The 15926-nt window shown below is 33.6% G+C and overlaps 1 protein-coding gene across 2 annotated transcripts in view; it reads right to left on the reverse strand.

Moving 5' to 3' along the window:
- The window catches only part of PAFAH1B1 (platelet activating factor acetylhydrolase 1b regulatory subunit 1), a 67335-nt gene that overhangs the window by 29524 nt on the left and 21885 nt on the right, over positions 1-15926 (reverse strand). For both annotated transcript variants that reach the window (XM_031468551.2, XM_031468552.2), the window contains one exon: positions 4809-5029. In XM_031468551.2, coding sequence (XP_031324411.1) covers positions 4809-4840 — 32 coding nt within the window. In that variant the 5' untranslated portion in view covers positions 4841-5029. The remainder of the gene's footprint in view (positions 1-4808; positions 5030-15926) is intronic.

Consider the following 15926-nt stretch of genomic DNA (forward strand, 5'->3'; position numbering starts at 1 on the left):
CCCACAACCAGAACTATCCTCAAAGATGGTTAATAAGAAGGAAAAATGTCACATAGGACCCACGCAATTTTTTTTAAGAGGAGAAAAGGAAAAGTAGCACAGCAAGCAAAACAGAGAGGAAAGTATGCTTTAGAGAAGAAGAACTACCCCCAAAAGCAGCAGAAAATGACAGATGAACACACTATACTTCCCAAAAAATCTGAAGTAACTTAAAACTAAAAACAGATCAAAATAAAAAGAATCCAAAAAGACATGATACAATGTAACCAACTATAATAAGAAAATATCCTTAAAATATAGAACTATCCAAAATCTAGCTTGGTGAACATGAAGATAAGTGAACAAACAGTATGGATACCTAGGCAGAAGAGCAGGAGAAACAGGCTGACCTAAACTTCTCCACTGCAACCTATAATGCCAGAGAAAATTAGCTCTAGTTTCTTTGTTTAAAAGAAAATCTATTAAGATTTTACTCTTATTTACACAAAAAATAAATATATTTGCCTTATAAAATACTGAAACAGTACTGTCACAGATCTTCTTTCTTCCACTTTTATCCAATTTCAGTTTAGTATATATCCTTTCAGGGCTCTATGTGTGCACAGACACAGATACAGGCACAAAAGAAATGCATAGCTGTGTGTGTGGGTGTTTAACATGAATGTATCATACCATCTTATTTAGCAACCTGATTATCTGATTAACAATAGCTCTTAGGGCTCTTTCCGTGTAGATATACATAAATAAACCACTTTTTAAACTGCTATTCAGTATCCCATAGAATGGATGTACCATATTTAACATTCCCCTAATAATGGACCATTCTAGGTTGTTACTAGTTTCTTATCACTAAAAAAAATGCAATAAACATCCATAATTTTACACAGCTATCCCTACAGAAATATTTGCACATGTGTTAAAAAGAAAATTAAGCTCTTTATAAAGAAAACTGTTAGATCAAAGAACTTCATTTTATTTCCTTACTAAAACCTGTAAGACACTAAATCTATTTCCCAAATTTAATTTATATCTGTAAAACAAATTTTCTTTGCTTGATGAGCACAGTTAAGTCAATTCTTATCTCAAACTCTATAAAACCTAGCCACATGAAATTAGGTTCTCCCCTTCTCAACTGATTTTTATTCAAATTAAAAGCTCTATATTTGGCCTTAATGTTTAAATATTCATCCTGATTATGAGGGTTATAAGCATGACTTGCAGTCAGCTCACACAAGGCATCTAGAAGAAAAGAATTCTGAAGTGATTTAGAAACAAGAATGATTAAAAACCAGATGTGCCTTAATAATATACATGCACATATGCAGAGTTATTCATTACAATATTATTTGTAATTACAAAACAGAGGAAACTACTTAGATGTTCAAATTTGGGAGAATGGTTGAACAATCCATGGTGTATACATAGTGGGGTAGTATTCAGCTGTTAAAAAGAAGAGAATTTCTATGAACTGACATGTAGTGAGTTCTAGGAGATACTGTTAAGAGAAAAAAAGCTAAGTGCAAAAGAGAACACATAGCATGCCACCTTTTATCTAAGAAAGAAGGGAGAAACAAGAAAACATATATCTCTTGCCTATCTTTACAAAACAATGATGTTGGTTCTTCTAAAGAGTAAGGAGGGGTAACTTAGTGCAAAGGATTCAGAAGACAGTAACACTTCTGAGTATACATTTTTGTATAGATGGTGTTCTACATATCTAAAATATTAAATAAAATTAACAAAAATGGGAAGGGGGTGGAATGCAAAAACAGAAAACTGAAAAACTAGAAATAGATGAACCCAACAGTATTTCAAATGAATAATAACTACATGAAGAGGGAGAGGGAGAAAAAAAAAAAACTAATCCACATAACTTACACAGTATTTGATTATGTACTCTCAGTCTCTGGCAGGATGGATGTGGGGAGAATTGCATACAAATTCTGAACCCTTTCTAGGAGATTTGTTTTTCATAATGGTATGAGCATTAACAATTCTGAAACTATTTTAGAAGTATTATAGCCCCCCAGAGGAGACTGGCAGTATCTGGAGACATTTTTGGTTATGGCATCTGGTGGGTAGAGGCTAGGGATGCTGCTAAACCACCAAGTGTGTACAGGACAGCCCCCACAGCCAATAATTACTCAGCCCAAAATGCCAATTGTGCCAAGACCAAGAAACCTTAGTACATACGTGAGGCAGGGTGTCTGTATGTGTTTATACATACATGTATTTCCTAGTTCTGTCTGCTTAAAGGGCCCAGAAGCAAAGACATCCTAGCAGCAATGTGCACACTTACTGACCATATACTGATCTCTAATACCACTCCTGACTAAGAGAAACCAGAACTTTTTGGAGCAATGGCTGATTCTAGGGTTAAGGCAGGATGGTAAACAATAAGCTTGGAACATCTCGTTATCCTAGAAAATAAGGAAGTGCTCACAAAAATGACAGGGGCAAACAAAAGAGCCAACCGGAAAGGGTCCTATGGGAAAATCTGGGACAATTCAAGCACTAAAACAAGAAAGAATAGTAATGAATGATAAACAATTGAAAATGTAAGAATCCATGAGTTCATACCAAAAATCAAAAAACAAGTATATAAAAAGGAGAAAAAGAAGATCCACTGATTACAGTAAAATGCTGAGTGCTGACTAATAAATAAAGAATGAGTAGTGGTGCCAGAAAATCATTTTGCAACCATTGCAGTAAAGAATCATTCAGTAAGAATCTCCAGTGTTAAATCTAGGGGATAAGTATCAATGAGAAGGAAGAATGTCTGCACGATCTTAAAGTGTCTTCCCACTTATTTGTTGCAAAGAAAGTAACAATAACCATATAGCAGAGATATCAGGCATTTAGACTGAAGGATCAAAATTAACATCATCGAGGGGCAGATGGACATTATGTATCTTTAGATATAATATCCTGGCCAAGAATGAATAACCTGGATCTAATCATGAGGAAACAGACAGCCTAATGGAAAATGAGGAACACTCTATTAAGACCAAAAAAAAAAGACTCACAAATAACAAATGTTGGTGAGGATGTAGAGAAAAGGGAATCCTCCTACACTCTTGGTGGGAATGTAAATTGGTGCAGTCACTGTAGAAAACACTACGGAGGTTTCTCCAAACACTAAAAACAGAGCTACCATATGATCCAGCAATTCCACTCCTGGTTACATATTTGAAAGAAACAAAAACACTGATTTGAAAAGATACATGTACCCCAATGTTCACAGCAGTATTATTTACAACTGCCAAGGTATGGAAGCAATCTAAGTGTCAATCAAGAGACGAATGGATACAGAAGATGTGGTGTGTATATATATGCTATGGAATATTACTCAGCCATAAAAGAGGATGAAATTTTGCCATCTGCAGCAACATGGATGGACTTGGAGGGCATTATGCTAAGTGAAATAAGTCAGACAGAGAAAGTCAAACACTGTATGATATCAATTATGTGTGGAATCTGAAAAATACAACAAACTAGTGAATAAAACAAAAAAGAAGCAGACTCATAGATAAAGAGAATAAATCAGTGGTTGGTTACCAGTGAGGAGATGGGCAATACAGGGGTGGGGGAAAAAAGGAGTAATTATGGTATTACATATGAAATCATGCATGTGAAACTTCAGAAAATTGTAAAGCACTACAGAATTTAAAGAATCGTTCAATTAAAAAATTTAAGAAAAAGACTATTTCAAAAACATCAGTGTCATAAAAGACAAAGAAAAGTTGAGGAAATGTTCCAGATTAAATGAGACTAAAGAGGCATGACAACTAAATATAAAACCTAATCCTGGACTGGTTTTGGTAGTGTACCAGAGAGGGGGGAAAAAAATGCTATAAAGGACATTAGTGGGTTGATTAACAAAACTGAAGTAGATTAAATAGAAGTATTGTGACAATGTTAAATTTTACTGAAACTGCTAACTGTACTTTGGTTTTATAGAAGAATAGTTATTCTCAGAAACCACACAGTGAAGTATATGATGGGGGGAGTCCTTCAGGCATGCAACTTACTCTCAAATAGTTTAAAAAAAAAAATATGGTATGTACCCTCACCCTGGGCTACAGAGTGCAAATGATAGAGCAAATGTAAAAAATAACAATAAGCAAATTTTGATAAAATGTACAGTAAGAATTCTCCGTACTAATCTTACAACTTTTCCATAAATTTGAAATTATTTCCAAATAAACAAAGCTTTTTGGAAATTTTAAAAATACCTAGAACATGAAGTTAAATTAAATGTTCATAATCTTCACCTATGAAAATAGAATGCTATAAATATGGGATGCTGTAAGATACTATAAAATAGCAGTGGTCAAATCATTTCATGCTTCTTTCATTAATGTACTTGCATTAATTATGTCAGTCAACTCAAAGTTCAAATCCTACAACAGCCATTGGATGATAAAAGGTAAAAAACACAGTAAGACAAAAAGTAAAGGCATTAACTATAGCAACATAAAAGCTTTCATTTTGCTAGTACATGGATTCCAGACAAAAAATTTAGAAGAGCTCTGAAGTCCTACCTTCCTAGTGAACGTAAGATATTTAAGACAAGCTTAACTCATTCCAACTTGTTTGTTCTGCTCTAAATGTACACATAGTAAAGTCTCAAGGGTAAATAACACTTTGTCAAAATAATACCTAGTTTTAAAATCAGACCAAACAGCTCAAGCCAATATCATAACAATAGTTTTAGTTTAGAATACATCTCCCAAAGCTGTATTTTAATTTACTACTTTGCCCTTTATGAGAAGATTAAAAACAAAAAACAGAACAGAGAAACTTACAGTTCATCTCGTTGTCTCTGGGACAGCACCATTTTGGCTGTAATGTCAGGCTTATTTGATATAGTGGTATGTTCCTCCTTTGGGAAATCAAAAAGCTTTGCAATCCCTGGACTTATAATTAAATATGCCACTAAGTGGCTTCCACACAAAGGAAAATAATTCTTTCACGAGTGAATCCAACCGGTAACCAGGAGATATTCAACAAGGAAGGTTCATTCCACCTAAGGAGAAAGAGAGAAAGATTATTCCTTTCACTTAGAATTTAAATTATTTCTAAATTATTATCTGTAGTATATACTTCCAAAGATGAAGCTTACTTTGATGCTAATATGTATATCAGATGATGTTTTTAACCTACTAAATCAATGCCAAAATATAGTCATTTAATGTATTTTTAAATTAACAGTTTACTGAGCCAAACAGCACTATTTTTACCCACTAACAATCATGTCACCTGCTAAATATCAATTTTAATAAATCCCAAACATTAACATAACTTCAGAGATGATAACTGCCCCTTAATGGCTAAAGAAATCTTTTTCTAATTTACAAAAAGGGGTATAATCTGAAAAAAGAAAGATTAAGTATTTCACAAGCTGTCCACAAGCCAAAGATTCCAACTATAACTAAAGTAATGGTCAAGACTGAGTATTAGTCACCAGTAATCTTAGAATAGCTGATATTATTTATAATGTAAGTAAACTATTTAGCAATCTCATGCCTCTTAACCAATGCATTTATGAATCAAGAAATAATCGGGGGGGGGGAGGGAAACAGCTCAGTGGTAGAGTACATGCTTAGCATGCACAAGGTCCTGGGTTCGATCCCCAGTAATTTCATTAAAAAATAACAAAAAAATTTTTTAAAGGAAATAATTCAGTATTGAGTTTCAATTAATTTTGTCCTTAAGATATATGTGTTAAAAAAAATTAAAAACTGAATGGAGTACAAACTTCTTTGGCTTACATAGTAATCTAATTCTCTAACCTAGTTTCTGATTACTACTTAATGTTTCAGTCTTTTCTTTATACTTGCAACACTATAAAATCAATTTCTATACAATATCTAAAAGGTACTGTGATCAGCTCAATGAGAGTAAATGTAGATAAAAGTAAGAACAATCAAGTTGTTTCTTAAAGAATTATTCTTCAAATCTCCTATTTTACAAAAGTTTAAGTACAGTTTGTCTTTATCACATTGCATAAAAATAGAATTTCCATAGTAACTAGGAAATTCAATTGACCCTTGAACACCATGGGTTTGAATTGCACGCATCCACTTAAACACAGATTTTTTTCAATAGATACGTACGGACTACATGATCCAAAGAGTCAGCTAACTGTAAAATTATACTCAGGCTTTCACCTGTGTGGAGGTTTGATGTCCCTAAGCCTTGCTCTGTTCAAAGGTCAATTATACATCTGAGATACGTCTTACTTAAAATGCAGACTGGTACCTACAAAATTCAATTGGATGGGACACTTCAAAGAAACAGGAAATCACCTCTCAAGTGAAATTAACTTTTAATGAAGGGCTCATAGGACCACCTATCAAGAGACACATCAATGACACAGGAAACAAAGACTATTTCCTTTTGTTTTAAATATATCACATTTTAAAGTTGAAATATATCTGACAGATAACACTGTGTAAATTTAAGATATACAATGTTAATTTGATATTTTACATATTTTGATTACCTTATAGTGATAATTAGTACCTCTATTATGTTACATAATTTTTTAAAGAAGTGGTTTGAATAATTAAGTTCTAGTCGTTTGTTTAGCAAGTTTGATGATTATAATACAATACTACTGTCTATAGTCACTGTACTGTGCCTTAGATTTCTAAGACTTCTTTACTAGTCATTGCAAGTTTGTACCTTTTTTCAAATTTTAGCTTTATTTTTTACTGAGGTAACACTGGTTTATAACATTATTTTAGTTTCATGTGTACACCACTGTATTTCTACTTCTACATACTCTACATTCTCATCAGCAAAAGTTTAGGTTCAATCCGTCACCATACAGTTGATCCTCTACTCATTCTGCCCTCCCACCCCTTCCCCTCCAGAACCACTACCTCTATCAAAGACCATTTCTTGAGTATCCTTTTCATGCTATGCCAGGCACTAGGGATACAGTGGTGAATAAGCCAGTCAAGGAGGAAAAATTAGAGAGGAAACTCTGGTTTTCAATATGAGCCCTGAGTCAAAAAGTAAGTGCTCATATGTTCCCAATGGCAGATGGTGATTTCAAAAGAGATCCTTCTCTATTGAGTAAATATAATCAGGGATTTATTTTATAATCTCTAATGATTCCTCCGACGTGGAATCCAGCTACCCCCAAATAAAAGCTGAAAGTCGTCACTACCACTATGTCTAAATCCAAAGAAATATGACTAATGTCAGCAATAGTAGCCTGAGAACCAAGCACAATGGACAACCAGAAAACCAACCATCTTTGGTATTTAACATCTCCTAATTATTTAAGCCTCACTTTTCTAAGTCTTAATTGTTATACCAAGCCAAACTATCTATGAATTTACATACTCTGACAAAGATTACAGTAGGGTAGGGATTATCTGATGTTGGTCACTATCTGAACTGTCTATAGATTTCTATTACCTAGGACAATGGAAATCAGAGGATTAGTCATATAAATCAGAGTGGAAAAAAATGACAGTAAAAACCCCTGTTTTAATCAGAAAAAAAATTCCACTATATTATATACATTATAGGGTGCAATTTAATTATGGAGAGACTGCCTCTAGACAAAAAAGCAAATTAATGTATAAGAATTACAATAGTACTCGAATACTAGCATGATAATGATAAAACCAAGACATAAACAAATCACTGAATATATAATATACCAGGCTGTACAAATTAACTCATTCAACAAACACACAGAAAACACTATGAGCCAGGCACCAGGTTTAATGAGGGAAAAGAAAAGTTTTGGTCTTTACATTGAAGAAGTTACAGTCTACTGGAAGAGTCAGCCAAGAAACAGTGTGGAAAATGCAACAAGTATTACCACAGAGGCAGAGATGGTTCAAGATGAAGCTGAAGAGGTAAGCATGGGCTAGGTCACAAAACAAGCTCTGCTGTTTACAATTTACCCCAGGGACAATGGGGAGCCATTAGACAAGTTTAATTTTTAGAAAAATCACTCTCACTTTTATAGTGAAGAATGGACCAGAAAGATGGGAAAGAAAGAAACCTGGTAGAAGGTCTGAGTAAAGGAAATGGGGAATCTACACTAGAATAGCAGGAGTAAATGAATAGAATTAGAAAGATGATAGAGAAAGGTCAGTCAAGGAGTCAAGTCAAAACTTCTAGATTTCTGAATTAGAACTAAACTGAACTAAGCAGAACTATGTGTGAGGGGGTGAAGAAGTAATCATAATTCATTCCATTTTTAGATATGCTGATTCCAAGGTGACTAAGAGATTTCCAGTAGGAAGCTGTACAAACAAGTCAGCTCTGAAAAGAACCAATCTACCAAACAAACAAACAAAAGTTTGGTACTTATCAGCTTAGAGATGGTGTAACTGAAGCCATGACAAAGGATGAGATGACCAGGGAGAATGTGTAGAGTAAGATGAGCAGAAGGCCTAGGCTAGAGTCATGCAGAGCAACATCAACACCTAAGAAGTGTCTACAACTGAGGCTGAGAGGAAGCATTTAAAAGGGTAAAAGTAAAAACAAAAGAGAGTATGTCGCAAGCCAAGGGAGTATTTCAAGGAGACGCAACCAACAATGCCCGAAGTCACTCAGCTATAAAGCAAAAGTAAGGTCTAAAATGGGTCTGGTTCATTCAGTACAGAGCTCATGTATAAACATGATGACAATGGTTTCAGTAGAATGGTAAGGACATGGTTTCACATTGCAAAAATCATATTTAAATAGGCTGATGAGTGCAGGATGACGAAGTAAAAATGATAGCATAAATAAATATCTTAGAAATAAACGGAAATGTTGGAAAGCAGTTTTTCTGGGTTGTCTTTCTCAACCAAGTGAGATGCTTAAGTGCTAATGGTGGAGGAAAAGACATAGGAGAAATGAAAAATGAAGAATTTTAGTATCACCATTTTTACCCCCTAATTAACCAAAGGAAAACAAAGAAACAGCCAGAAATGAAGTATCCCTTGATAGAGTAACACATCACTTAGAAAGCATTCTTGCCACAAAATCAAATCTGAATCTGTTCAAGTCTCTGGTTCTAACTATCAATTTGCAAGAAATTAGAGGGCAGAAGAATATGTTAAAGACTTATGTGTCTTTACACCAAGTGTATATGTACAGTTGAAAGGCTGAAGTCAGAGAGTGAGATAATTAAGACCTATCAACTTGTTGGCTATTATTAATTATGTTATTAATTACCACTAAAGGTTAATATTGTTTTTATTACAACCAGCTACATATTGATGACATATGGTAGACAGAGACAATAGGTATGATGAGCCCTAGATGCAAATTAAGAAAGAAGATGTGGGTTCAAGACTGTCATCAATTCTATAACCCTGAGTAATTCATCTAACTTTTCTGGAAAAGAGATAGTATCTAAGGTTCCTTTTAACTCAGATTATTTCATTTTCTATTAACTTCTTAACCTTTAAACTTTCCTATCTTCAGTATATAAATTTTGGCTATCAGAAAGCACAGGTATCATACTTAACAATATAATACAGGCAATGTATAGTATTTCTCAGATTTACCTTCCAGTTACCTTCTAGCTTAATATTTTAACATGTAATTGCAAAATATCCCATAACAAAAATAAATGGTTCTCAAATGGAGCAAAGGCGAGAGTTTAAAGTATTTTACATTGAACAATCTATATTTAACCAACAGTACAAATAAACCAGGCAGTATTTTCATACCACCTAGTGGAGAAGTTCTAAATCTTTGAGGGTCACTGGATTCCTTTGAGAACATGATGAAAGCCAAGATCTCTTCCTTCAAAAAAGCACATATGAAGATAAACAAAATTACATACATATATTTTAAGGTGGTTCACAAATCCTTCCAAAGTCAACATCATGAATAAAACGACTTATCATTTTTGAAATGTATTTTGGCAGTATTTCAATAGTCTAAGCTACTTGTATACATATTTCAAAGAAGAGTTTGGTATATTCATTTGCATGTCAATGTCTAGACATTCTGAGGTCAGATGTGTGTTGCCTAAGCACTAGAAACAGAGGCTCTTCAATATGCTTTTTCGAATGCAGGATTCTCTATACGCTAATGTTATATCCACTTATCTACTACACCAATGCAGCTCTCCTAGACAACAATGTTTACGACTTGGTTAAGTACCTTGCCACAGAAAGAGAAAGGGGAAAAGTAAAAAAGAAAATAGAAAAGAAATAGGAGAGCATTAATAAAACAATCCTATAAATTGGGTGGTGACTATAAATCAGGATGGTGACTGAATTAAGTTCCTCTCATTTTAAGTTTCAATGTGTTAACACAGGTTTCACACTTATGAAAACAATCTTTATAAAATATCATTTCATTAATAATGTATTCTTTGTACACTGTTCCTTGTTACCGAGGAGTTTATGAAATAGGGGGAAACAGCACAAAAAATAAAGGATGTATGTGAGAGGAAAAATAAAAAAACAATTATATGGTAATAGTAGAGGAGTACTGATAAAAAAATGGAAATCATCAGAATTACTTATTATTAGATTTAGAAGAGTTTAAGAGAGCCACTTAAGACTTTTACAGCAATTGATTATCAAAACCTGCTCTCATGAAATTGTCATTCAACAATGCTTTATTTAAAGAAGATCAGCAGATTATCTAATCTACATTCCTTGAATAGCACATCCTTAATCCAAATATTTTTCAGATACAGCAATGAAGCAAGGCAGAAGCTACTGTCAACCAAGAATTATTAAGTAACTTTTCAGACTAGTTTTCAAGAGTTGAAGAATAAAATCTGTTGTTTCCTGATGAACTATGTGCTTCATGAGAAATGAAAACTAAAGCAATCATCTCCCAAAACAAGGTCCTGCCCCCTGGATAAGAAATGTTTTTTCACTTGTGCTGTCTTCTCTTCCCTTCACCAACCCCAAATTGTTTGCACCATCCAAATCATTCTGATTTCTGAATAACCAACCCAACAGAACGTATACATATGTGTTTGATTTGCACAGTCCTCACTAAAGAAGTAAAAAGGAGGACCATCTTTCATCCATTTAAACAGTGGTGGGTATTTTGGGTGTGCCTGCAAATTCTTCATCACTTCTTCAGAGGACATTCCTTATCATGGCATCAGATATGACGTTACAGTTTTCTCTAAGTTCTCAATAAAACAATGTTTAAAACTGCATCATTAGTGTTATAGTGCAATGCAGTCAAATAATGGGGGGAAAAAAGGTATACTGACCTATGAGGTCAATACACTGCATATTCTGAAAAATACCCAACTCAAATTTTAAATTTTAAATTTACAGCTGAATTCTCTAAGATTACATAGGACAACACCCGCCACCCCAGATTAACTTTTATTTCCTTAAATCAATCTTTGTGATCTCCTCACTCTCCCACCTAGAGACAAGCTTCAAGTTCTGAAGTTGTTTTTTAATAAAAATAAAATGGCAGAAGTAAAACATTAATTGTTCTTGCAGTATCTTGTGTTCTGTGTAAATAATTAATAAGAAAAAGTTAATTTTCCCCATCCTCACAATTTGAAAATGTTAGATCATTGAAAGTTTTTAATTAAATACTAAAGCTTTAGTGTCTATTTGTTCTAACTCTGCTTCAGTTTAGAGGCCCACGATCCATAAGACTTGGTGTTGGCAAAAAATAAAAAAAGATTTGGTGTTGGTAGGCAATAGCAAAAACAAAAGCAAAAAAAGGCCAAGCTGGTTCATCACTGAATGTTGGACTAAGCTCAGACACAGTTCACTTTCTGAAAAAGTAAAATTCTTCCAAGAGCCGCACAATTTCCTCACTTTCCTATTAGTTACAGCTAACCACAATATTTAATTTTACAAAATTTAAATCACTCATCCAAAATTTACATTCAAAATATTTTGCATTTTCAATTAGCCTTGGACCAATGATTAAGATACCACCTTTTTCATTGAGAATTAATCTCAAGTCTAGTAACTCTTAATATTAAAGGCCAAGTGCTGCAAATAGATGCTCCATAGCTTTAGATTACGAATCTAAAGAAATAGTATTTTTAAAGATGAGATTAACACTTAAATCAGCAGACTTCTAGTAAAGCAGATGACCCTCCATATTGTGGGTGGGCCTCATCCAATCTGTTGAAGGTCTCAAGAGAAAAGATTTACACATCCCCCTGAGACGTGCAAGGCCAGCAGACTACCTTTGGACTTGGAGCTGCAACATTAACTCTTCCCAGGGTCACCAGACAGTGAGCCTAACCTGCGAATTTTGGACTTCCCAACCTTCACAATAATATGAGCCAATCCCTTAAAGTCTCTCCCTCACCTTCCTCTCCCTCTCCCAGAGAGGGAGGTGAGGGAGGTTGACTGATTGTGGGCCACTTTTTTCTTTTAAATATATACATACATCTTTTTGGTTCTGTGGTTGCTGTAGAACCCTAATGTGACCCCAAGCCCCCAGTTCTGTTATAATAATACAGCAGCCTTTATTTTTTTTTATTTCATTGTTGAAAATACCACAGTATTTTTAGCCATTCTACTATTAACAGACACCTGGACTGTTTTCCAGTTTTTAGGTATTATGAATAAGGCTGCTATGAACTTTCTTATACAAGTCTTTGTGTATGTGTATGTGTGAACAAATATTTTTCTTTCTCTTGGGTAAATAACCAGGAATAGAATTATTTGTTCATACTGTTTGTTTAATTTTCTAAGAAACTGCCAGAACGTTTTTCAAAGTGATTGTGCTATTCTATATTCCTATCAAGTGTATGAGAGTCCTGATTGTGCAATGTTTTCCAACACTGAGTGGTTGTCACTCTTAAATTTTAGCCACCTTATTGTATGTTTTTTTTTTTTACACATTCTGGTTTTAATTTTCATTTCCCTGATAACGAACAATTTTTATGTGCTGATTAGCCAGTTATGTGTCTCCTTTCATGAAATGGCTGTTCAAATACTTTGCTTACTTTTAAAATTTTCTGTTTTTTAAAAAATAATTAAGTTGTATGGTTTTTTTTTCTATTTTAGATACCAGTCTTTTGTGAAATCAATGTTCTGAGAATATTTTTTTCCAAATCTGTGTCTTGCTATTTATTTATTTAATGGTGTCTTTTGAGGAACAAAAGGTTTTAATATGGATGACACAGAATTTATCATTTTCCTTTTAAAATTATTGTTGTTTGCTGTTTGTATATCACTTGAGAAATCTTAGCTTCCCAGAATGTTTTATGTTTTCTTTCCGGTGCTAGATTTTATGTTTAAATATCGTTCATCTCAAGTTGATTTTTGTATATGGTGCAGGGTTCTTTTCCCGCCATACTGCTATTCAGTTATTTCAATACCGTTTGCTGACAAGATTTTCTTTCCCCACTGCATATCTTGACACATTTCTCTCAAGGGAACTGACTGTATAAGTGGTGGCTGTTCACTTTTAAAACACTCCTTTTACTCTCTGTTCTTCACACTGAATAATTTCTATTGATCTAGCCTCATCTTCCATGACCCTTTATTCTGTAGCTGCCAATCTGCTGTTAATTCCATCTAGGGAATTTTTCATGACAAATACTGTAATTTTCAGTTTTATAATTTCTATTTGATTTGAAATAGTTATTATTTCTATGCTGAAATTCTCCATTTCTTTGCTCATTATATCCATTGGTTCTTTTGAGTGTTTGAAAATATTTATAATAAATGGGTTAGAGTCCTTTTGTTAATTTCAATACCTCTGCCATTTAAATTTAAGTCTGTTTCTATTGATTACCAATTTCTTTTCCCCAGGTTTATTAATATAATTTATATATTACATTGTGTAAGTTTAAAGCGTACAATATAATGATTTGATATACGTATACATTATAAAATGATCACCCCAATAAGTTTAGTTAACATCCATCACACCTCTCATAGTTAACATTTTTTTTTCCTTGTGATGAGAACTTTTGAGATCTACTCTCTTGCCAACTTTCAAATATACAATACAGTATTATTTGACTACTATTTTCTTGATTAGCAGTCATATTTTCCTGCTTTGCTTGCCTAGTAATGTTTTATTGTATGCTGGATATTGTGGGTGATACCTTTTAGGGAGGCTGGATTATACTGTTTTCCTTTAAAGGCTGTGAGTTGTTGTAGACATTTATTTTACTTTATTTAAAATTTTATTTTTTATTGAAGTGTATTTGATTTACAATGTTAGTTGCTGGTGTACCACAAAGCAATTCAGTTATACATTTGCCTATATATACATATTTTCAAATTCTTTTCTAATACAGTTTATTACAAGAAATTGAATATACCTCCCCATGCTATACAGTAGGTACTTGTTGTTTATGTATTTGATATACAATAATGTGTATCTGTTAATCCCAAACTCCTAATGTATCTCCCCTCTTCTCTTTTAGTAACCCATAGTTTGTTTTCTATGTCCATTAATCTATTTCTGGTTTATAAATAAAATTTGTATTTTTTTAGATTCCACACATAAGAGATATCGCATGATGTTTGTCTTTCTCTGACTTACTTAGAATGACAACCTCCAGGTCCATCTATGTTGCTGCAAATGGCACTGTTTCATTCTTTTTTACTGTTGAGTAATATTCTATTATATATTCTACTTTACACACACACACACACACCATCTTCTTTAACCATTCATCTGCCAATGAACATTTAGGTTGCTCCCATGTCTTTGCTACTGTAAACAGTGCTATAAGCAGTCTCTATTATTACAGCTTTAGTCTGTCACTAAACTATACTGGAATGAATACTCTTCACCCCTCATACTGCATAAACTCTACTCCCTGGATACTCTCCAGGCAAATCAATGCCATCAAGGATTATCAAATGTAAGAAACGAGTTATAAGAAATGTCCTGAACAAAGGGCTACTGAGGTGCAAAACAGATAACTAAGAACACTCCTATCCTGTTTCTTCATCACTCTCTTCACTAAGAGTTTATGGTATTCACTGCCATTGCAATTTAGAAGCACCATCTCATTACTACTGATCTTCCCACTCTTCTCTTTTCTCTCCTTGTTTCTTTTTCCTTGGCCTGTCTACCTCATACTTCTTAGCTTTCTTTTTATTGACATTAATTAGGGTGCCTCTTTGTTCTCATGGCACGCCCATCAAATACATGCTAGATATAATCTCTGTCCCAGAAGTGTTCACCTATTGATGGGTGCTCAGAGACTGCTTCTTTGTTGATTAAAATCCCTCTCTTCTTTGATTTAAGGCATGAAGCCACTTTGAAAATCTGATAGTTCCAAAGGAACTGAATTCTTTCTAGTGGTTTTTATCTCAAATCAGTTTTCTGTGTGATACAAGTGTGTATGCCTATAAACAGGGAAACAGAATGTGAAAAAGACAAACATTTGTTGTTTTAATATGATTTCAGAGAGTGTGGGTCACTTTTTCCTTTTAAATTCACTCTGGCATCAATATACACTTAAATGAAAACAAGAGGAAAAGATCTACTATTTACATGGTTGTTTGATAGACATACAGCCTGATAGAAACATTGACAAAATGGTTCTAGAATGTAAACCATCCCTCCAGAAAATATCGAGTTTCCTATGAATTATGTTCTACCTTATTAAATCCATTATTTCCAGATTCACTGGAATTCAATGATGCCAAATAAATATCTCATAAAAATGAACACTAAATTATACTACTTGCTCTGTAATGTAAATTCCTACTTGGGTTCTACTGTTCTATTGAGTGACATCAAAAGAGAAAATAAATTAATCAAACGGATGCTGATGACCTCTGTGAGTTTACATAAATTTAGGCAATAATTCTTTAGGTTGAAAAACACTTCTGGGTGTGTTTTTACAAACAGTAAATGCCACATATGTATTTTTTTCAAATTGGATTTACTAAAATAGTTCAAGGAATTAACTATGGATTTTAACTAGGAGTGTGCATTAGAACCACCTGAGTAATTTCCTGAAGCTAATTACA

This window comes from Camelus dromedarius, chromosome 16 (genome assembly GCF_036321535.1).
Source record: "Camelus dromedarius isolate mCamDro1 chromosome 16, mCamDro1.pat, whole genome shotgun sequence".
Lineage (NCBI taxonomy): Eukaryota > Metazoa > Chordata > Mammalia > Artiodactyla > Camelidae > Camelus > Camelus dromedarius.